Here is a 22,647-nt window from a genome sequence, read left to right as displayed (position 1 = left end):
GGGAGGGGCTTGTGGGTGGGTGGGGGGGGGGCTAGCGAGGTGGTGGATGAAAGGGCCCCCACTCTCAAAGACCGCCCAGTTTTCTGTTGGCCAGTGCGTTCATTGGCAGGGAGTCAGAGGGAAGATGAAATAAGCGGAGATGGCAATTCAACTCCCCCCCCCCCCCCCCCCCCACCCCACCGTCCCCCCCGCCCCGAGCCATGTTCCCGACCGGAGCGGAGTGTGTGGAGTGAGCTCCCTCAGTATTTAACCAGCGTGGCTTCAGCACTCAGGGGCGGCTCGAGATTCCTCATCCAACTCCAGAGAGCTGCTGTAACAATTGTGGAGAACTTTACTTTAAATCATATCCACCAAGTCGTCTTTTTAAAGAGAAAAGATTTAAACTATTGGGAATAACTATTGGGAGGGGAAAACTACCTCGGCTGGAAAATTGACACGTTTGAATTGCACGATTTTCTGTTTCATTCTGCTTGATTCTTTTTTAAATTAATTTCAGGTTTTTTTTAATTTAGTTAGGTTTCACTCTCCCTGCGTCAGGGACCAGTGTATTTTTTTTATTATTTTGGTTGGGGTGCTGGAATCCTATCCTGAGACAGCGGGAGTAACCTGAGCGGATTTTGCTTTAAGTGTTTTTTTTTGAGAAAGGGGAATAGAGAGAGAGAGAGAGAGAGTTCTGCAGAGAATGGTCTCCGCTCCGAGCCTGTGGCGCCCGCTGCTCTTCGGCTTCGCCCTGTGTCAGCTCGGCGGCCCCGCCGACACCAGGAAAAGCTGGAAGGGTGCCCGACAGAACTCCCACTACCGCCGGCCCCAAGGGCTCTCTGCCCGGGAGAGGAGCCAGCAGCAACCAGCGGCGGCGGCGCCTGAGACCGAGGAGAGTTTTACTTTGGACTTCACCGCGGTAGAAGGAAACATTGATAACTTCATGACTCAGATCAAGAGCCTGGCTCAGTCCCTCTACCCCTGCTCCGTCCAGAAGCTCAACGATGACATGAGGCTCCACTTTCTGACCAACTCCTCGGTTACCTGTAACGACGGCACTCCGGCTGGGTAAGGAATTTCACGCCTCCCCCCCCCCCCCCACTGGACGGTCCTTTCCCCCCCCCAAACAAAACCCCCACTGACATCTCACATTGTCCGGCAGAGAGGATTTCATTTTTAAAAAAACAGCCCCTTTCAATCACGACACTCGGCTTCCTTTGAAAACGGACAGGGCTAGAGAAAAATTAACTACCACCCCCCAAAATAATATCCGCACCCCTCCTCAATCAGTGATCAAAAGTTCTCAGGGATTGGTTTTGCTGCTGAAGGGAATCCGGGTGAGAATGTCATTTTTTTTCTGATGTATTTTTTAAAGTCCACTTTATGGATGGAGCTTCTCTCTTTCTCTCTCCCCCGCCCCCTCACCCCCTTCTCTCTCTCTCTCTCTTGCTCTCTCCCTTCTCCACGCCACCACCGCCCCCAGACCCTAAAAACCTAAAATCTGAGCTGGAGCTTGCTGAAGAACGCGTGGATTCACTCTGCAATGTCCCGAATACAGCAGCTCAGGGCTGTACACGGCCCCGTGTCGCTCACTCGCACCGGGACCCGGCATTCTCCTATATACAACACCCCAAAGGTGACCCCTCCGCACATCCCAGCCTCCTTCCCCAACCAATTAGTCCGTCTGATACTCACATCCCGATCAATTTCACCCCCTCCGTGTGTAAAACTCACATCCTGATCAGTTTCACCCCCTCCCCGTGTAAAACTCAATCCCGATCAGTTTTACCCCCTCCCCGTGTAAAACTCACATCCTGATCAATTTCACACACCCCCTCCCTGTGTAAAACTCACATCCTGATCAGTTTCACACACCCCCTCCCTGTGTAAAACTCACATCCTGATCAGTTTCACCCCCTCCCCTGTGTAAAACTCACATCCCGATCAATTTCACCCCCCCTGTGTAAAACTCATATCCTGATCAGTTTCACCCCCTCCCTGTGTAAAACTCATATCCTGATCTGTTTCACCCACCCCCTGTGTCAAACTCACATCCTGATTAATTTCACTCCCTCCCTGTGTAAAACTCACATCCTGATCAATTTCACCCTCTCCCTGTTTAAAACTCATATCCCGATCAGTTTCACCCCCTCCCTGTGTCAAACTCACATCCTGATTAGTTTCACCCCCTCCCTGTGTAAAACTCACATCCTGATCAGTTCCATCTCTCCCTGTGTAAAACTCACATCCTGATCAGTTTCACCCCCTCCCCGTGTCCGTGTAAAACTCATATCCTGATCAGTTTCACCCCCTCCCTGTGTCAAACTCATATCCTGATCAGTTTCACCCCCTCCCTGTGTCAAACTCATATCCTGATCAGTTTCACCCCCTCCCTGTGTAAAACTCACATCCTGATCTGTTTCACCCACCCCCTGTGTCAAACTCACATCCTGATTAATTTCACTCCCTCCCTGTGTAAAACTCACATCCTGATCAATTTCACCCTCTCCCTGTTTAAAACTCATATCCCGATCAGTTTCACCCCCTCCCTGTGTCAAACTCACATCCTGATCAGTTTCACCCCCTCCTTGTGTCAAACTCACATCCTGATCAGTTTCACCTCTCCCTGTGTAAAACTCACATCCTGACCAGTTTCACCCCCTCCCCGTGTCTGTGTAAAACTCACATCCTGATCAGTTTCACCCCCTCCCTGTGTAAAACTCACATCCTGATCAATTTCACACACAGTCCCACAAACTCTTAGTTCAAATCAGAATTCGGAAAAACAACAGAAAGAGAAGATAACAGCCCCCTTTCTCTCTTTAAGACCCACGTGACGGTGAGGAATTAACAGAAGCGGCGCATTAAATGAGATTTTTTTCTTTATCACCAAAGCCGAGGGGGGTGGGGCGCAGTTCCTAGATCTTTGCATGTCTTTAGTCATTTTGAATGTGAGAATAATATTTAAAGTGACAAAATTCAGAGCAATGTCGGGTGTTTTTGGAATTGATTGTGTTGGTTTTCGATATATATTTTAAATAAAAGGCGAATTTGAGAGTTCAACAGGTAACAAACATTGAGATGCAGAGGCTCCGCATTACAGAGCATCAAACAATCCAGTATTTGGTTCATTAGGGGGATCCCTAACTTCTCAAATCGCGGTGTGAGAGACTCTCAGCTTCCAGCGACAGGGTGCTACCGGTTTTATAAATTCACCCCCGCCCGTTCTATCGGAGTGTTAACAGCGTCCCAAAATTCCGGTGACCTTCGTTACTCTGCCACAGCGGGGACACATTCCCTTCTCCAGTTTCGACAAGAGTAAGCGCTTCGGGGGAGGTGGAGGGGCTGCTCTCTGAGCAATGGTTCACAGGGCAGGGCAGTGACTCCCTACACCGGGCTCCATCTCTGTCAGCTAACATTCCCCCCCCCCCCCCCTCCGCAGTGGGCGAGGAGTTTCGCGAAAAAAAACCCACCAGATTCCCAACGCAGAAAACTCGAAATCTGGATTTTCTTCAGGTCAGTTCTGATGGAGAGTCATCTCGGCTCTCTCTCTCTCTCCATGGCTGCTGCCTGACTCGCTGGGATCTTCAGCGTTTTTCCTTGTCCAGCCAATGACAGTTTTGTTTGCAACATTCCAGCTTAGTATTCCTGAGGCTTCCGAATAGTTTTATTTAGCACAAAGTGAGCTCTCTGTATGTTGCTTTCACTGATTTACCATTACTTTCACAGGTATTACATGAAAGAGTCGAAAGGCAGTAGGCGCTGGTTAATCTTTTTAGAAGGTGAGTTTGGGGCTTTGAATGCAGGTGGATAGATTTCTTAAAGAAAAGCTTTCATTTATATAGCGTTTTCCCCATCCCCAGGCCGTCCCAAAGCACTGTTAGGCAGAGGGATGTTGTGAAGTCAGTCGCTGACATAATACTACTTTTTAGAAATTACAGCACTGACATCTGACGACGTTTAGTCAAAATAATTTTTTCCCGAATTTCACTTTATCTATTGGCGTTGGTAATGACTGAGATCCCGCAGAAATGCGCGTGAGAACAGCAACCTGCTCGGAAACCACGGGAGATCTCAGGAACACTAACATGGAACATCCCTGGTGTTTCTGAAAGGATGTTACTCCCTCTCTTCCAAATTCCGGTTCCCTTGTGCTTCAGCTTTCCAGCACCTGGAGGGGTTTCCTTTGCAGTTGTCCCTTTCTCCAGGGGATGAATCTAACCACTCAGCTCCCTACCCTCTGCTGTGTCCCGTCACCAACTCTTGTGATTAGATTAGATCCCCTAGAGTGTGGAAACAGGCCCTTCGGACCAACAAGTCTACACCTCTGAAGAGTAACCCACCCAGACCCATTTCCCTCTGACTAATGCACCTAACACTCTGGGCAATTTAGCACAACCAATTCACCTAACCTGCACATCTTTGGACTGTGGGAGGAAACCGGAGCACCCGGAGGAAACCCACGCAGACACGGGGAGAATGTGCAAACTCCACACAGACAGTTGCCCAAGGCTGGAATCGAAGTTGGGTCCCTGGGACTGTGAGGCAGCAGTGCTAACCACTGAGCCACTGTGCCGCCCATCCAGACTCTAAAACTATCATGGCAAAGGAGAATTTTATATCAGAGAGAAATGAAGATTAATTTGAAGATTAATATTGCTAGAATGATTTGATATAATCGGAAACACAAATTATAAAATCCATCCAGTACTCATTTTAGTAATAGTATTTTATTTAAACGTTGTCTATCAAGGACCCTAGTTCAGATTTCTTCCCTGAAAAGGTATAGCGATTTAACCATCGTGTAAAAAATACAATGAACTAAAGATTTTCTTCCTCTTCCAGTCAGCAAAATACAACCCTCACAATTACTTCATAATAAAATAGAACAATAAGGAATGGTTGAGGTTATGATCCAGTTCATTGTGAGGTCTGCAAGTGCTGACATTGCTGCTCCCAGGGATACTGTCATAAAGCGATACAGCACGAAACAGACCCTTCGGTCCAACTAGTCTATGCAGACCACGTTCCCAAACTAAACTAATCCCACCTGCCTGCATTTGGTTCATATCCCTCCAAATCGTTCCTATTCATGAACTTATCCAAATGTCTTTTAAAATGTTTCTGGTTGCTTTATTTTGTATAGTTGCTATATAAATGTAAGTTTTTGCTGTAAGTTAAAATCAAATCTCCTCATTCCAGTTTTCTTCCATTATCCTTCTGGTCAATTATGAATTATTCAAGGGAATAATTTGGAAAAGTGCACTTGTCCATTTTTAGCTGGATACTGAATGATAGCGATTTGATGGAGAGAGTACAAATCCTTTTGAGTGTATGGTACAATTTAAGTTGAACCCTTCAAACTCCTTCCTAGCTTTCTATTTTGTGAATTTCTAATTCAATGTGAATCTAGTCCATCTGCCCCTGAATAACCCAGGAATACTTAGGTCTACTATTGATTCCATTGCAACATTAAGCATTCACCTCAGCATAAACCACATCTCACACAGTCCCTCCATGAGTCTATCACTATTAGTGACACTGGTGGAAATAGTTTGATGAGGTAAAGTTAAGAGCAACAAAAATGCTTTGGTATGATGTCAAAGCAATCTGGGCTCTGCAAAAGTTTCCTGCTATGTTTTTGCAATAATATGGGGAATGGAAACATGGATGTGGGTATTTAGATGTGAAATGGAATGTAATAAATTTGGTAATTTTCTAGCATCAGAAAATTACCATGAAAGCTTTTAGCTTGCTGTAAACATTCAACTACTTTAAGTTTCTTCAAAAAGGCGACCTGCAGCCCCATCTGGTCTGGCCTCTATGTGACTCCAGTTTGATTCTTTGTGTCCTTCGCATGACCAGTGATTGGCGATAAATACAACTTACTTTGTGTACCCATAACCCCCACTCCTCAAAACGTCTAATGCTAGAAGTAGTTTCTGTAATTGAGAGGAGCAATTTACAGAGATAGCAGGCCTGATTTTAACCCTAAGTGAATGGGGTTTAATTGAATTAAAATTGCTTGGATCTTGTCCAATGTCAGAAAGCACTGCATATCAGGGGCATTAATAAAACATTAGTATTTTCAGATTTGGTACTGGGGATATTTTAACTCATCTATTGTCATTGTTAATTTAGAGTTTTAAAGTTTATTTATTTTGGCATGTTTTTGTAAAATTTGCCAGTGAACTTATAATTAGCTCAATATATTACATTTATTGTATTAATTTTGTGCCACTTTGAGGAGAGAATTTGGAACCATTGGTTTGACACTGGTAGCGAGTTGTAGATTTCAGAGCTATACATTTATAATGTTTCACTTTGTGAATAAAATCTACAGCTCTAGGAAGATTGACTTCTGGTCTCCTCCTTCACCAACTGGCTGTCAGAGGTTTTATAATGCACCAGCTAGTGTCTGACCCATATGTATTGAGATATGCAGGGGCATCCTCTCTCTTGGTGGCTTGTTTGGGAATTTGCTCCCAAGGTGTTGTTCTGCTTTGTCATTTGCGTGTGCTTACAAATGGCTCATGTTTTAAAAATTTTCTCCCAGATTTTCCGCAGGTATTTTTCATTTATTCCAATTTTCTATTTCACCTCCAACTAGGCCTTTTCAGATGCCCTGATGCTTTGATGTCTTTTAGTTGCCTCATTGAGATGATCATCACACTTCACTCAACAGTATTCTAAACAAAACCTTACTGGGCCATTCCTCCTCTTCCTGACCTTCCCCATCCACTTTTTGTTCATGAGTAAATGTCTGACTTGTCTTCCAGTCCTAGTCCCAATCAAATGTTTAAACTAAGCGATTAATCTGCCTTTTCTTTTTTTTGATACTGAAGGATTTGTTAGTTCTTATTCATGGACATCTACAGTATTTATAGACTATTCATATTTCTGGAGTGCAGAATTGGTATGTTTCTAATCCATAGATGTCTCATGCTGACTGTCCTATTCAATCTTGAATGTGCTGTTTGCCTCTGTTCTCCCAGGGGGCTGGTACTGTTTCAGCAAAGAGAATTGTGACACGCGATATGACACCATGCGCCGGTTAATGAGCTCCACCAACTGGCCTCGAAGTAAAACAGGTTGGTATTGGAAATTATGGTTTGGACGCTGCGCTATTGTTCACGCAACAGAGAGAAAACATTTCAGTCGAATAAAGCATTAGAATAATCATTTCCAAAGTCATTAGATCTGGGCATTCAGTGGGTGATGTCACCAAAGTCCTGCAGAAGTATACCATAGTCATTTGCTATTTGCTAAGATATTGGCAGTTCATAGACTACATCACTGTACTCCTGTAATCTTTTTGAAAAATGCCCAAAATCATGTCATGTATTTAGATGCTCCACTGAAGCACCTTTGGAATTCTCACAATGTTAACATCTAATGCTATAGATGTTAAGGACACTATATAAATGCAATCTGTTGTTATTGTATACATTTCAGGCAGACTGCTTTGGGACTTGGATGGGATAAAGAACTAATCATTCATTTCTTTTCCTCCACTCTGCCCTCCCATATTATATCTGTCTGGCTAATGTGCCAATGAGATGGGATTAAAAGAAAAGTCATTTTTCTTTTTCCAAGGACTGCTCTTGAAATTTTCTTGGAGGGTCACTTTGTGATTTTCAGGGTGACTTTTTTCAGTTTTCACAGGCTCCTTCTCCACTGATGACAGACAAAATAACATGACTTTCCATAGTTAGCATACGGGGTAACTGGACTTGCACAGGAGCAGGATTAGATGAACTCATCACATTTCTCAATAATCATCACCTCTCCATTAAACTTAAAGCAACAAAGCACAATAAAGTTCAAAATAATAAAGCACGATAAAGCACAAAAGGCATTAAGTTCCTAGACACCACAGTATTTAAACTGGCATAAGACAACAGGCATGGGTTAGCAACAAATTAAAGCACAACACAGTGATGCTAGATACTCAAAACAAGTACAAAGTGCTGGAGAAGTTCAGCAGGTCTGGCAGAATCCATGGAGAAAGAAATAGAGTTAATGTTTGGAATCTGGTATGATTCTTCTGGGCAATATGAAGATGATTTTTCTGATTGCTTGTTCCTGTGATTGAAGGTTCCCGTGTGGTTTGGAGCTTCACAGGGTGGAGTTGCCTGCCACTTCCGTGTATTTTGAACATTAACAATAAGGGTTTAGCAATGTCCACGAATCAGTCAGCCTGATTTCTAATGGCTAGAGACCACCACAGAAAGCTATCCATAATTTAACGCAGATTGACTTAATTGGCAATTTCACTGAGAGATACTATAAAAATTGAATGATTTCCCATGAACATTTGCAGATTAACTATTCATTTGTAACTGAAATTCCTATAATTTAGCTGTAAATGATTATTCTAATGCTTGCTCCACATTCCATAATCATTTTACATACTAGGAATCCCAACCCTAATTCTCCAACTATTGAAGTAACTATCCAGTATGTACTCTCAATGTGCAACAAAATTGACTGTGGATCCTTTATATCTCTGACAAGTCATAATCCTGGTTTCCCTCAAAATATTCCATGAAATTTAAAAGAAATGTGTGTTCAAATTCACATTAAGCTCATAGACCTGATGTTTCTGGGGCTTTTCTTTCATCAGGTACTGGAATCCTGTCTCCTCAGCCAGAAGAAAATCCTTACTGGTGGAACGCTAATATGGTGTAAGTTTTGGTCAACTCAAACAATTAGGAACCAAATTTGGAAAAGTTATGATGTCTGAATATGAAACATAATAATAGAAAATATTAAACTAATTCACTTGACGGCTCATAAAAATGCGACACCTGGTTTAAGATTGAATGTCTAAACCCATGCCCTCAACCATCTACATGGTCAAGAACAACAACTGAATGGGAAGATCACAACCATCAAATTCTCCTTCAAGTCACACACCACCCTCCTGACTTGGAAATATATCATTGTTCCTTGTTAGGTCAAACCTCTGGACTTCCATATATATCACGACAGTGGGAGAACTTACACCATACAATCTACAGTGGTTCAAGAAGCTGACTCACCACAGTCTTTCATGGGGCAAAGCAGAGTTTGTTGGCTGGGCCAGCTTTTATTCCCCATCCCTAATTGTCCTTGAGAAAATGGTGGTTAGCTCCTTTCTTGGACTGCTGTGGTCCATGGAGGGCAGACATTCTCACAGTGCTGCTAGGTAGGTGGGTTCAGGAATTTGGCTCAGTAATCATGAAGGAAAAACAGGATAGTTCCAAATCAGGAAAGTGTGTGGCTGGGAGGGGAACTTGCAGGTAAGTGGTGATGCTCCCATGTATCTGCTGCCCTTGTCCTTCGAGTCAGTAGAGATTGGAAGGCGATGTTGAAGAGGTTTTGGGGAGTTGCTGTAGTGCACCTTGTGAATGGTACACAATGCTCAGACCATGTGTCAATGGTGGATGGACTGACCTGAAGGTGGTGAATGGAATGCTAATCAAGTGGGCTGATTTGTCTTGGATGGTGTCAAGCTTCCTGAGTGTTTCCCAAGAGTGGTTCATTCCTGAAGAAGGGCTTATGCCCGAAATGTCGATTCTCCTGCTCCCTGGATGCTGCCTGACCAGCTGCACTTTTCCAGCAACACATTTTTCAGCTGTTTCCCAAGAGTACCAGCAAAGCTAACATCCCATGGATGCATGAAAAATTATACAAACTGCAGGAGTCTTGATATCTCCAATGCTGGATCAATCAATCAGTCAAAGTTAGGGGAGGAGTGAATACAAGTGACTGAAGTACTGTTGGATCAAGAGGGAAAATATGAAATGGCATTCCTGCTTGTAATTACTGTTTAGCCTTTCCCAAGCGAACAATGGCTTTGGATAAGCTGGAGTTCATTGTCAAATTTGAAACATCTCCTGGGGCAATGGTGGCATCTCTGCCATGAGGAAAACGTTCTGGATTTGTGCATCACCCCAGGATTCAATGGCCAAGGAAGCTGCATTTATAAGCAGATTGATTATGAACCTATAAACCCTTCCAATACATGCCAATGGCAGGCGGTCAGAGCAGGAAAATTCCTGGTCAACTACATGACAGGAATAACACTGGAACCTCCACCATCACAATCCATAGCCCTGGACTACAACATGTTTATAAAAGTCACTGCAACCTGGGCTCCATGAGTGAACTGCAACATACAATTACCACTGTAGTAAGTCAGCTTGGCACACTGACTGGATAGGAGAAAGTGAGGTCTGCAGATGCTGGAGATCAGAGCTGAAAATGTGTTGCTGGAAAAGCGCAACACATTCCTGAAGAATTCCTGAAGAAGGGCTTATGCCCGAAACGTCGATTCTCCTGTTCCCTGGATGCTGCCTGACCTGCTGCGCTTTTCCAGCAACACATTTTCAACACTGACTGGATAGGCACATAGAAAGGATGGCTATTTGGTGCTTTTTCATATCCCATCAAGTATTTGCACCTCTGGGTGATGCTGTGCGTAAAGGAAGAACATGAGGAAAATTTTGAACAACATGGTTATGTTAAATCTGGGGAAGTTAAATAATTGCATAGAACCACATTACATGTATCAGCACTGACTTCACTAGTCCCATCTAGGGAACTGAGTAATGAATGTGCTTGTTCTTTTACTGATGTTATGATCCTTACGTTGGGATTGAGATAATTTTAGTTTATTCTAACTAGAACTATCTGCAAAAAGGTAGGCAACACACAAAAGTATGCCATGTAATCATTCCAGTAACTCCTGTGCATTTGTCAAACTGCACTGTGTATTATATATATAGCATAAGTACAGGCTGGGAGTTATAATCTCCTGCACCATTCCCCCTGATTTGCAGGTTATTTTTCTGCCACTGTCATTCGATCCTATTCACCACACATCATCTTGAAGACAGTGCTGACATGCTCCTTGATCTCACACAGATCTACCTCTGAGCCTTTAGGAAGTTTAAGAGACCAGGGTGAATGGCTCCCTCCCTGTTGTGAAGGGCCTGAGGCCTGGTTCCCTGTGATGCCCTCGAAGTCTATTGGCAAATCCAGGACTGGCGTTATTGGATTATCATAGGCGTGAGAAAGTCTTTTCCAATTTCTCCCATCCAGAAGAAACTTGTGTAATTCTGTGTGACACTTAGAATTATATTTCTACTCAAATAATAATATCTGGCACATTGATTAATTGCACATTTTTTCCTCTTTCAGTTTTATTCCTTATTGCTCAAGTGACGTCTGGAGTGGAGCATCCCAGAAATCTGAGAAAAGTATGTTCTGGTTTGGTTCTATGTTGTTTTAAGCAGAATGTATCTCTATCAAATTTATGTAGGTTTGCCAAATGAATAAGTTCATTACTTGGAGTGACACTAAGATGATTAGGGGTTTAGATAGGGTTGACCGTGAGAACCTTTTTCCACGTATGGAGTCAGCTATTACGAGGGGCATAGCTTTAAATTAAGGGGTGGTAGGTATAGGACAGATGTTAGGGGTAGGTTCTTTACTCAGCGAGTCGTGAGTTCATGGAATGCCTTGCCAGTAGCAGTGGTGGACTCTCCCTCTTTATGGGCATTTAAGCGGGCATTGGATAGGCATATGGAGGATAGTGGGCTAGTGTAGGTTAGGTGGGCTTGGATCGGCACAACATCGAGGGCCAAAGAGCCTGTACTGCGCTGTATTCTTCTATGTTCTATGTTCTATTAAGTTATACACATGTGGAAGGTCCTAGTCTGATAGTTGAATTCAGTTGACTGACTATGTCCAGGACAGTGACATGGACATTACAGATCACCATAGTGTCTGTAACTAAAGTTCCAACACTTGATTGTTGTTGAGTTACCAGAATTTGAAAGCGTGCATGCATTGGGGCAGAATCTGATTCACTTCTTCTGCCTCTGAAGTCCAGTAGCTTACCAATGGTCACTGAGATGAATGACCATTTTGATGTGATATTGGAGGATCTGTGAATTTAGCTAATTGAACCAAACAAGCTTACAGTCAAAAGTAAACAATCTAACCATTTAAATAAGAAGGATGGCAGCGGTACCAGTGACCAGAAGTCGGTATTGCCATAAAGACCTGACTGGTTTTCTAATGCCATTTAAGAAAAGAAACCTACAGTTCTTATCTGAACAGGTCAGTAGAAATGCCGTCTGAAGTGACCTGAAGGTTACCTGGTTGCCATCACTTTCTGGCTAACAACTGTTACTTTTCCCAGTGTCACTTGTACTAAAACATTTGTCAGACTTGCACAGGTATTTTGTTAGAGCAATCTATGATTAATCCCATTGCCCCGCTGTCTTCCCCAGCCACTTTGCTCTTTCCCTGCTTCAAATTTATATTCACTCCTTCCCTTTTAAAGGTGCAATGGCCTTTGTCTTAATAACTCCCTTTGGTAAAACATCTTTCTTTGTAAATAAAGTTTTCTTAAACTTTTCTCAGTTTTATTTCAGTTTTAACTAGACTAGGTATGTAAGTTAGGAGAAAGTGAGGACTGCAGATGCTGGAGATCAGAGCTTAAAGATGTGTTGCTGGAAAAGCGCAGCAGGTCAGGCAGCATCCAGGGAACATAAGCCCTTCTTCAGGAATGAGGAGGGTGTGCCAAGCAGGCTAAGATAAAAGGTAGGGAGGAGGGACTTGGGGGAGGGGCGTTGGGAATACGATAGGTGGAAGGAGGTTAAGGAGAGGGTGATAGGCCGGAGTGGGGGTGGGGGTGGAGAGGTCAGGAAGAAGATTGCAGGTGAAGAAGGCGGTGCTGAGTCCGAGGGTTGGGACTGAGAAAAGGTGGGGGGAGGGGAAATGAGAAAGCTGGAGAAATCTGCATTCATCACTTGTGGTTGGAGGGTTCCTTTTCTCCTTTACCTGCTGCGCTTTTCCAGCAACACATTTTTAAGCTTTAGGTATGTAAGTTAGCTCGCTAAGCTTGAAGGTTTGTTTTCAGATATTTCATTGTCATACTAGGGAACATCATCAGTGAGAGTCTCTGGTGAAGCGCTGGTGGTATGTCCCATCTCACGATTTATAGGTCTAGGTTTCTTAAGGCGGATGATACCATTTCCGATTTTTTTCAAGGTAAGGTAGATAGGATCTAAATTGAAGTGTTTAATTAATGGAGTTCTGGTTACGTTAAAAATCACACAACACCAGGTTATAGTTCAACAGGTTTAATTGGAAGCACACTAGCTTTTGGAGCGACGCTCCTTCATCAGGTGATTGTCACCTGATGAAAGAGCATCGCTCCGAAAGCTAGTGTGCTTCCAATTAAACCTGTTGGACTATAACCTGGTGTTGTGTGATTTTTAACTTTGTACACCCCAGTCCAACACCGGCATCTCCGAATCATGAGTTCTGGTTAGAATGCCATGCCTCTAAGAATTCTCGTGTGTGTCTTTGTTTCGCCTGTCCTCAGATGTTTTTTTGGTGGAAGGGGATGATTAGATTAGATTCCCTACAGTGTGGAAACAGGCCCTTTGGCCCAACCAGTCCACACCGATCCTCCAAAGAGTAACCCATCCAGACCCATTTCCCTCTGACTAATGCACCTAACACTATGGGCAATTTAGCATGGCCAATTCACCTGACCTGCACATCTTTGGACTGTGGGAGGAAACCCACGCAGACACGGGGAGAATGTGCCATCTCCACACAGACAGTCACCTGAGGCTGGAATCGAACCTGGGACCCTGGTGCTAACCACTGAGCCACCGTGCCGCCCCCACTGTTGTTCCAGTCAAAGTGGTGTCCTTCTTTGTCTGTACGTATAGAAACTCGTAATAGTGGGTCGGGTCCTTTGGTGGGCAGTTGGTGACAAAATGTCTGAAAACAAACCTTCAGGCTCAGCAAGCTAACTTACATACTTAGCATCAACCTGAGCTACAAACCTTCTCAAAAAATGCTTTAAATACACTCTCCCCATTCACTATACTAAAACTCTTCAATTTTTAAAAGTAAACATTAAATATAGTTTATCCAGCTTTACCTCAGTCGATAAAGTGCTGTAACTCTTGATCACCATTGCTATCTAATGACCTTTCTTAAAGGTTGGTGTGCTTGAATGTTTTCATATTAATCACTTGTGGGACATGGGTGTTGCTGGCTGGTCAGCATTTATTGCCCACCCTTAGTTGTTCTTGAGAAGGTGGTGGTGCTGAAAATGTGTTGCTGGAAAAGCGCAGCGGGTCAGGCAGCATCCAAGGAGCAGGAGAATCAACGTTTCGGGTATGAGCCCTTCTTCAGGAATGAGGAAGGTGTGCCAAGCCGGCTAAGATAAAAGGTAGGGAGGAGGGACTTGGGGGAGGGGGGTTGGAAATGCGATAGGTGGAAGGAGGTTAAGGTGAGGGTGATAAGGTGAGGGTGATAGGCCGGAGTGGGGGTGGGGGCAGAGAGGTCAGGAAGAAGATTGCAGGTTAGGAAGGTGGTGCTGAGTTCAAGGGTTGGGACTGAGACAAGGTGGGGGGAGGGGAAATGAGGAAACTGGAGAAATCTGAGTTCATCCCTTGTGGTTGGAGGGTTCCTAGATGGAAAATGAGGCGCTCTTCCTCCAGCCGTCGTGTTGTTGTGGTCTGGCGATGGAGGAGTCCAAGGATCTGCATGTCCTTGGTGGAGTGGGAGGGGGAGTTGAAGTGTTGAGCCACGGGATGGTTGGGTTGGTTGGTCCGGGTGTCCCAGAGGTGTTCTCTGAAACGTTCCGCAAGTAGGCGGCCTGTCTCCCCAATATAGAGGAGGCCACATCGGGTGCAGCGGATGCAGTAAATGATGTGTGTGGAGGTGCAGGTGAATTTGTGGTGGATATGGAAGGATCCCTTGGGGCCTTGGAGGGAAGTAAGGGGGGAGGTGTGGGCGCAAGTTTTGCATTTCTTGCAGTTGCAGGGTAAGGTGCCGGGAGTGGAGGTTGGATTGGTGGGGGGTGTGGACCTGACGAGGGAGTCTTTTCGGAACGCTGATAGGGGAGGGAGGGAAATATATCCTTGGTGGTGGGGTCCGTTGGAGGTGGGGGAAATGACGATGGATGATACGATGTATATGGAGGTTGGTGGGGTGGTAGGTGAGGACCAGTGGCATTCTGTCCTGGTGGCGATTGGAGGGGCGGGGCTCAAGGGCGGAGGAGCGGGAAGTGGAGGAGATGCGGTGGAGGGCATCGTCGATCACGTCTGGGGGGGAAATTGCGGTCTTTGAAGAAGGAGGCCATCTGTGTTGTTCGGTATTGGAACTGGTCCTCCTGGGAGCAGATGCGGCAGAGACGAAGGAATTGGGAATATGGGATGGCATTTTTACAGGGGGCAGGGTGGGAGGAGGTGTAGTCTAGGTAGCTGTGGGAGTCGGTCGGTTTATAGTAAATGTCCGTGTTGATTCGGTTGCCCGAGATAGAAATGGAGAGGTCTAGGAAGGGGAGGGAGGAGTCTGAGACGGTCCAGGTGAATTTGAGGTCGGGGTGGAAGGTGTTGGTAAAGTGGATGAACTGTTCAACCTCCTCTTGGGAGCACGAGGCAGCGCCAATACAGTCATCGATGTAGCGGAGGAAAAGGTGGGGGGTAGTGCCAGTGTAGCTGCGGAAGATGGACTGTTCCACATATCCTACGAAGAGGCAGGCATAGCTGGGGCCCATGCGGGTGCCCATGGCTACTCCTTTGGTTTGGAGGAAGTGGGAGGATTGGAAAGAGAAGTTGTTCAGGGTGAGGACCAGTTCAGTCAGTCGAAGGAGGGTGTCCTGTGTCGCCAGACCATAGCAACACGACGGCTGGAGGAAGAGCGCCTCATCTTCCGCCTAGGAACCCTCCAATCACAAGGGATGAACTCAGATTTCTCCAGTTTCCTCATTTCCCTTCCCCCACACCTTGTCTCAGTCCCAACCTTCGAACTCAGCACCACCTTCCTAACCTGCAATCTTCTTCCTGACCTCTCCGCCCCCACCCCCACCCCCACTCCGGCCTATCACCCTCACCTTAACCTCCTTCCACCTATTACATTTACAACGCCCCTCCCCCAAGTCCCTCCTCCCTACCTTTTATCTTAGCCTGCTTGGCACACTTTCCTCATTCCTGAAGAAGGGCTCATGCCTGAAATGTCGATTCTGCTGCTTCTTGGATGCTGCCTGACCTGCTGCGCTTTTCCAGCAACACATTTTCAGCTCCGATCTCCAGCATCTGCAGTCCTCACTTTCTCCTGGAAGGTGGTGGTGAACTGCCTTCTTGAACTGCTGCAGGCTGTGTGCTGTTATGTTAGGGAGGGTATTCCAGGATTTTGACACAGGTTGTCATAATTTGATTTGGATTTGATGCCACTCAATGACGAATAGCTACCATCAGTCACTATGGAAAGGTCAACTTGGAAAATTTGGCCTTTAGTACCCTGCATTAGTCAGTACCTTCAGGAGAGAGAGAGGAGACAAATTAAAAGGTGAGACTCTGCTGTAACACCTGGAGGAAACCCACGCAGACACAGGAAGAATGTGCAAACTCCACACAGACAGTCACCTGAGGCTGGAATCAAACCTGGGACCCTGGTGCTGTGAGTCAGCCATGCTAACCACTGAGCCACTGTGCCACCCCCACTGGGTGTTCCAGTCAAAGTGGTGTCCTCCTTTGTCTGTATGTATAGAAACTATTCCATTGTTGTATGCACTCACCAATCATTGCTTATTGTTTGTTGTAGGTGCCTATGCTTTCATGGGAGCCCTGATAATACAAGAAGTTATCAAAGAGCTGTTGACTAAAGGTCTGGAAAATGCAAAGATTCTCCTTCTAGCTGGAACCAGGTATGGTGCTTGGGTTTTCAGGGTCCCAATACTGAGACCCCTTCTCTTAGAAATGTGCTGTGATATGATTAAATGTTCCTTGAGTTAAAAGTGAATTACATGCAGAAAATTGTATTCAGTCCCTGCAATGGGAATGATGTTGGTTGGATTCAGACCTACTTTGGAACTCACACACCACCCAAGGTCATTAGAGATTAAATTCCATTCCATTGTAGCAACTTGATAAGATGAAATGAGGTTGTGGATTGACTAATCATTGTAAATCAACGAGTTAACAATATTTTCTTTTACCATTTCTTTCTATCAACCTTCTTCCATGTTTGTCCCTTCTGTAAGTTTTGAACTATTGGCTTCTGTCTAAGCATAATTCCACTGCTTTGTTCTCGCAGCTAAATTGCTCTACTTCATGCTGAAGTTCAGACAGGAAATGTTGATGAGTTTTTTATCCAATAATCACCCAGCTAACCTAAATATCTGTATACGGTAAAAAGGGATATGAAGCCAAGCAGGTACATGGATGGTGTTAAGACACAGATCTACTGTGAGCTCACTTGAAGAAGAGCAGAACCTGGTCAGAGGGTTAATGGCTCTGCTCCTGTTTGTATAGTCACACTTCCAATAATCATCCAAATAGAAAACAGAAGTGAGAGAGCTGAATGGTTTCTTACATTCTAGCTTGAGATAAGATTTTGCAAACTGTCTTTTTTTTCTTTCTTGTCTAAAGTTGCTAATTTAGTATGTTGGATTAAATTAAAATTCATCCTGCTAATGATTACTCGGTTACTCATTGCCACAGCCAGCTTAAGTATTAGATGAGCTCACTTTCTCATTTGCACTGTTAGTTAGATCAGTACTTATGATGCTATCAGGCCACTTATGTTCCAATGTGACACAATTCAAACCCCCAAGCTGGGATAAAACAGTGCTATTGAATTGTCACAGGGGGATTGTGGAATAGAATAGATAACCTGGTAAATATTCTTTCCTATTCTTACACTTTTAGCAACCTTGTAGTTTCAGTGTGTAGGATTTCTTAAATCATCTTTGCCCGGGCGAGTACGCAATTTGCTGTGTAGAAGCGGGCTCTACGTTTCTCAGAAATCATTTTAGCTGCCCTGGATGTCCCACCATATATTCCTGACAATTCTGTCCCTTCTCCCTTGCAGCACAAACATGTAACAAATTGAGTAATTGTTCAGCAGAGGCAGCGTAAGCAAAACAAAATACAGACAGGAGGCTGAAAACTTTGCTGCAAGTTGCTGGCTTAAAATTTCTTTCCATTGCATGAAGAGACGTAGAAAAGCTGTGATGAAATTAAATGATCCTATAATCACAGTCAGGCAACAATGGAGGCACACATTAACTGCTCAGTATTCTGATATGGTGCATATTTCTCAGGCGAAATAAACACAGCAGTTCACCACTCAACCCCTCTTGTCTGTTTCACTATTCAATTAGATCAATGTCAATCTATATCTTTACTCTATCCATCATCCTTGGTTTCTCTAGAATGTAGAAGATTAAGGGGTGATCTGATCAAAGTCTTCAAGATATTAACAGAACAAGACAGGGTAGGTAAAGATAAACAATTTCTAGTGGTTGGGGATTCTAGAACTAGGGGTCTTAGTCTAAAAATTGGGGCCAGACGATCAGGAGGGATGCTAGGAAGCACTTCTACACCCAAACGGTGGGAGAGGTTTGGAACTCTTCCACAAATAGCAGTTGATGCTACGTCAGTTGTTAGTTTTAAAGCTGAGAGAGATTTTTTTTATTGAGCAAAGATATTAAAGCATCTGGGTCAAAGGCAATTATGTGGAGTTAGGTCACAGATCAGCCATGATCTCATTGAATCGAGGTACACGTCTAAGGGACAGAAAGTTCTGGGCCTGTTCCTATATACTGTATTCATTAAAATGCTTCTATATCAAAAAGATCCAAGTCACACTTCAAACAGATGTATAAAGGAACAAAGGCAGCTCCCATGAACATAAAATATTGGAATCAGGAAGTTTTGAGAATCTTAGCTGGTGTCTTTGTTGCCTTTCTAAGTGCTGAACATTGTTGTTTAAAAAAGAACATATGACATGACATAATACATTTTGACCTTATTAAAATCGTGCATGTTTTAAAAACCTTGCTACAGGATATTTGCTATTGTAAAGAATAGGTTGAAGTGTTCATCTCTTACTTGGAAAAATAATGTGGAGGTGCCGGTGTTGGTCAGAAGTCACACAACACCAAGTTATAGCCCAACAAGTTTATTTGAAACCACAAGCTTTTGGAGCGCAGCCCCTTTGTCAGGTGATGAATGGGCAGTTCTCTGAAATTTTGTGATTTCAAATAAACCTGGCGTTGTGTAACATCTGACTTTGGAAAAATAAATTCAGGCACTCATTCGATATACAAAACCAAAATGTCTGTAAATTTCACCATCACATTTGCAAAATAGGCAAAAGGTTATAACTTTTAAGCCTGAAGGACAATTGTGTTGTGGTATCAGCAACCTTTTGAAGGAATGTTTTGTGAGAACTGATCAAATCAGTTTGCTGAAATCGCCCTGGAAAGAGCAAGAAAGTAGGGGTAGCACATGGCCTTAGCGTTAACATTATCAGTACGGACAGTGCAGCTTCTGTATAATAATTGAAACATGTAGAAAAGACTCACTAACGGTGCCCTGAAACTTGTTCCTGTATTCAATGAGCAAAATATAATTCTCTTTGCTTCCTTTGGCAGAGTTAATGATCTTTGTGCCACAGGAAAGGGCAGCATATTAAAACCTCAATGTGTTCATACAGTGTGACTAAAGACACTTTTATGGTTTGATGCACATTTACCAAATCAAATAGAAAATAATTCCATGGAAATTAGATACAATGGAAACGTACTTGTGACCGCTGTAATATCCTTGTAGATCCTAGAGCTTTAATGGTTTTTCTCTTCCTTCATCATACTGATGTGACTGAGGTTAGTAGTTAAACAGAATAGTTTTATTCAAGTCTACATTCTCAATGCTATGTGACTCTCACTGTTGATGTTCAAATACTCTGTACCATCTAACTTTAATCTTGAGTACAGAACAGTTAATCTAACACAGAAATATAGTTGCGCTTCTATTACTGTCATTCTTTGATACTGCAAATTGTGACTTGGGGGCATACTTTGTAACTTTTAATTGGTCAGAATACTTTGGCAACATGGTATCAGCTGTTCCAAGAAGTGAACACTTTGCTCTTGCATCTGATATTGTAACTCACTGCACTGCCAAATCGAAAAATGAGAAACCAACGTTGATCAAAATAGACATGACGCAAACCAATAACTAAAATGTGACTGCAGCCAAGTGAGGATCGGTGACTAAATATACCTAAGTAAAAACCTCCAAGTGGATAAGGAAGAGAGCAGGAAGAAGCATGTATAAGGAATGGATTTCTAATTACATGCGATATCAATTCTTCAAAAAGTAGACTTGGAAAATGTTTCACTTTAAAGGAGGAAAGACTTTTTACAGTGTATTCAAGACTGTTTTCTATGTTACTAGTCCAGCAAAGAACACTATTTGATCTGTTCATGTGTAATGAAATGGAGCAAGTAGGCCACATCAAGTTAGGGGTGCATTTGGGAAGTGGTGACCACAATATAATTAAGTTCAATACAAGAAAAATAAAGAGCAAGAAAAGTGACAGGCATATGTATTTGACTAGGGAAAAAAAAACAAATTATACCAAGATTAAAAGGGACATGGCCTTGATTAAAGGGAATGAAAAATTGGCAAACATAACTGTATTTAACAGGAAATATTTAAACAGGAGACAGAAAGAGTACAAATTAACTATATTCCAGTAAGGCAAAAAGGATGTGTATCGATGATTAGTAGGAAAAGCAGGCCGCTAAGAGATGAAGAGACCAGTTTGTAGTGGTGTGTGAGGGAATGGCAGAAATGGTGAATAATTCATCTTTGCTTTCACGGAGAAGCTAGTACTGGGATTACACATCTAGATGAGGTGGGGTTGGAAAGTTGGTGGAGATTATAGTTTAAAGAGAAATGACATGAAACAGTTATTCTAAATTTAAGACAGACAAATCATACAGATGTGATGGATTTCACCTGCAGATCCAGAAGAAAGTTAGGAAGGAAATGACTGAAGAGTCTGACTAAAAATTTCTGATGAGTTAGAGTCATACAGCATGGAAACAGACCCTTCGGTCCAACTAGTCCATGCCGACCATGTTCCCAAACTAAACTAGTCCCATCTTGGTTCTGCACTTGGCTCATATCCCTCCAAACCTCTCCTATTCATTTAAAATGTATTTTAAATGTTATAACTGTACCTGCATCCACCACTTCCTCTGGCAGTTTATTCCACACACAAATCACTCTCTGTGTAAAGGAGATGCCCCTCATGTCGTTTTTAAATCTTGCTTCTCTCACCTCAAAAATATAACTATTGGTTTTGAACCTTGGGAAACGACCCTTGCTATTCATCTTATATGGCCCTCATGATTTTATAAACCTCGAGAAGGTCACCCCCTCAACCTCCTATACTCCAATGAAAAATATTCCAATCTTTCAAGTCTATTTTTGTAGCACAAAGAAACAAAGGGAATGTGTCCACAGGGACAGAGAGATGGGAATGTGGGCTGGTCATCTGGGAGTTTTGTTTCTCCTTCTCTCATGTTGTTTATTTACTGCACCCGAGTTACAGTTCTTAAACCGTTAAATCCAGAAGGTGGAAAACAAGAATGGGGGTAAAAGGAAGTTTCTTTTGACTGGAAGAGCCTTGTCCCATTAGGCTTTTATTAGTGAACTATAGTATCTTGCATTTAAGGCAGTGCTTTCTAAATATTTTCCCTCTGTGACTCCATTTCAAGACTTCGCCAATCGTCATGCTTATTGAAATAGTGAGAACTTAGAGACTGGGGTTCAGGGAAATTAGGTGGATGGGTGGTTGGTGAGTTGCTCTGACATTGGGTGACCTGATAGTGTGGCTGTGTAGCTGTTCTAACCTGGTCAGAGCTCCAAATTGCTGCCTCAAGACCGCAGACAGATAGGGGGCAGCAACACAGGAGAGAAATACTGCGCATGACAGATCTTAAAAAGAAACAGAAAGAGCCTGGGGAACAGGTCTGGCAGCATCTGCAGGGACTGAAACTGATTTAACATTTCAAGTCCAATATGACCATTCTTCAGCATTAGTCAAGAGTGTGGTGCTGGAAGAGCACAGCAAGTCAGGCAGCATCCAAGGAGCAGGAGAATTGACGTTTTTGGCATAAGCTCTTCATCAGGTATCCCCCACCCAAACATCAATTCTCCTGCTCCTCAGATACTGCCTGACCTGCTTTGCTTTTCCAGCACCACACTCTCAACTCTGATCTCTAGCATCTGCAGTCCTCGTTTTCTCCATTCTTTAGCATTAGTTTACTGGTAGGAAAATGTCAACCAAAAGATTTTGGAAGTAAGAATAGAAAACATGATTAAAATAGTAAAATTTTAAATGAGAAAGCAGAGTAGAGGGAGCATGACTTGTTGAAACATGAATAAAGGTGGCAACCTGACTGGAATTTAATACCTTTTATTTCTCGTCCATGGGATGTGGGTAATGCTGGTAAATCTAGCTCTTATTGCTCATCCCTAATTGCCGTTGAGAAAGGTGTATTGCCTTCCTGAGCTGCTGCAGACTGAGTGGTGTAGGTGCTCTCAGTGTTGGCAGCGAGGGATTTCCAGAGTTTTGACCCAGTGACAGCGAAAGGACAATGATATGTTTCTAAAGCAAGATGATGTGTGACTTTGAGGGAAATCTGGAAGTGGTGATGCTCCCATTTACCTGTTGTCTTGTCCTTCTACCTGGTCGAATTCAAGGTTTTAGGCAGTGCTGTTTAAGAAACCTTGGTGAGTTACAACAGGGCATCTTGAAGATGGTCCATACTGCATCCACAATACA

The 22,647-nt window shown here is 43.5% G+C and overlaps 1 protein-coding gene across 1 annotated transcript in view; it reads left to right on the top strand.

The window, feature by feature from the left end:
* Window positions 1-264: 264 nt before the first annotated feature.
* notum1a (notum, palmitoleoyl-protein carboxylesterase a) overlaps window positions 265-22,647 on the top strand; it is a 44,449-nt gene continuing 22,066 nt past the window's right edge. Inside the window, exons 1-6 of the mRNA XM_043714985.2 lie at window positions 265-1,047; window positions 3,709-3,761; window positions 6,975-7,070; window positions 8,606-8,666; window positions 11,167-11,225; window positions 16,606-16,708. Of these exons, the coding sequence (XP_043570920.2) occupies window positions 683-1,047; window positions 3,709-3,761; window positions 6,975-7,070; window positions 8,606-8,666; window positions 11,167-11,225; window positions 16,606-16,708 (737 nt within the window). The 5' untranslated portion in view covers window positions 265-682. The remainder of the gene's footprint in view (window positions 1,048-3,708; window positions 3,762-6,974; window positions 7,071-8,605; window positions 8,667-11,166; window positions 11,226-16,605; window positions 16,709-22,647) is intronic.

The sequence above is a fragment of the Chiloscyllium plagiosum genome, unplaced genomic scaffold (genome assembly GCF_037043375.1).
Source record: "Chiloscyllium plagiosum isolate Xiang-an unplaced genomic scaffold, Cpla_swu_hap1 HiC_scaffold_25, whole genome shotgun sequence".
Taxonomy (NCBI): Eukaryota; Metazoa; Chordata; class Chondrichthyes; order Orectolobiformes; family Hemiscylliidae; genus Chiloscyllium; species Chiloscyllium plagiosum.
This window is presented reverse-complemented; position numbering and strand designations above follow the sequence as displayed.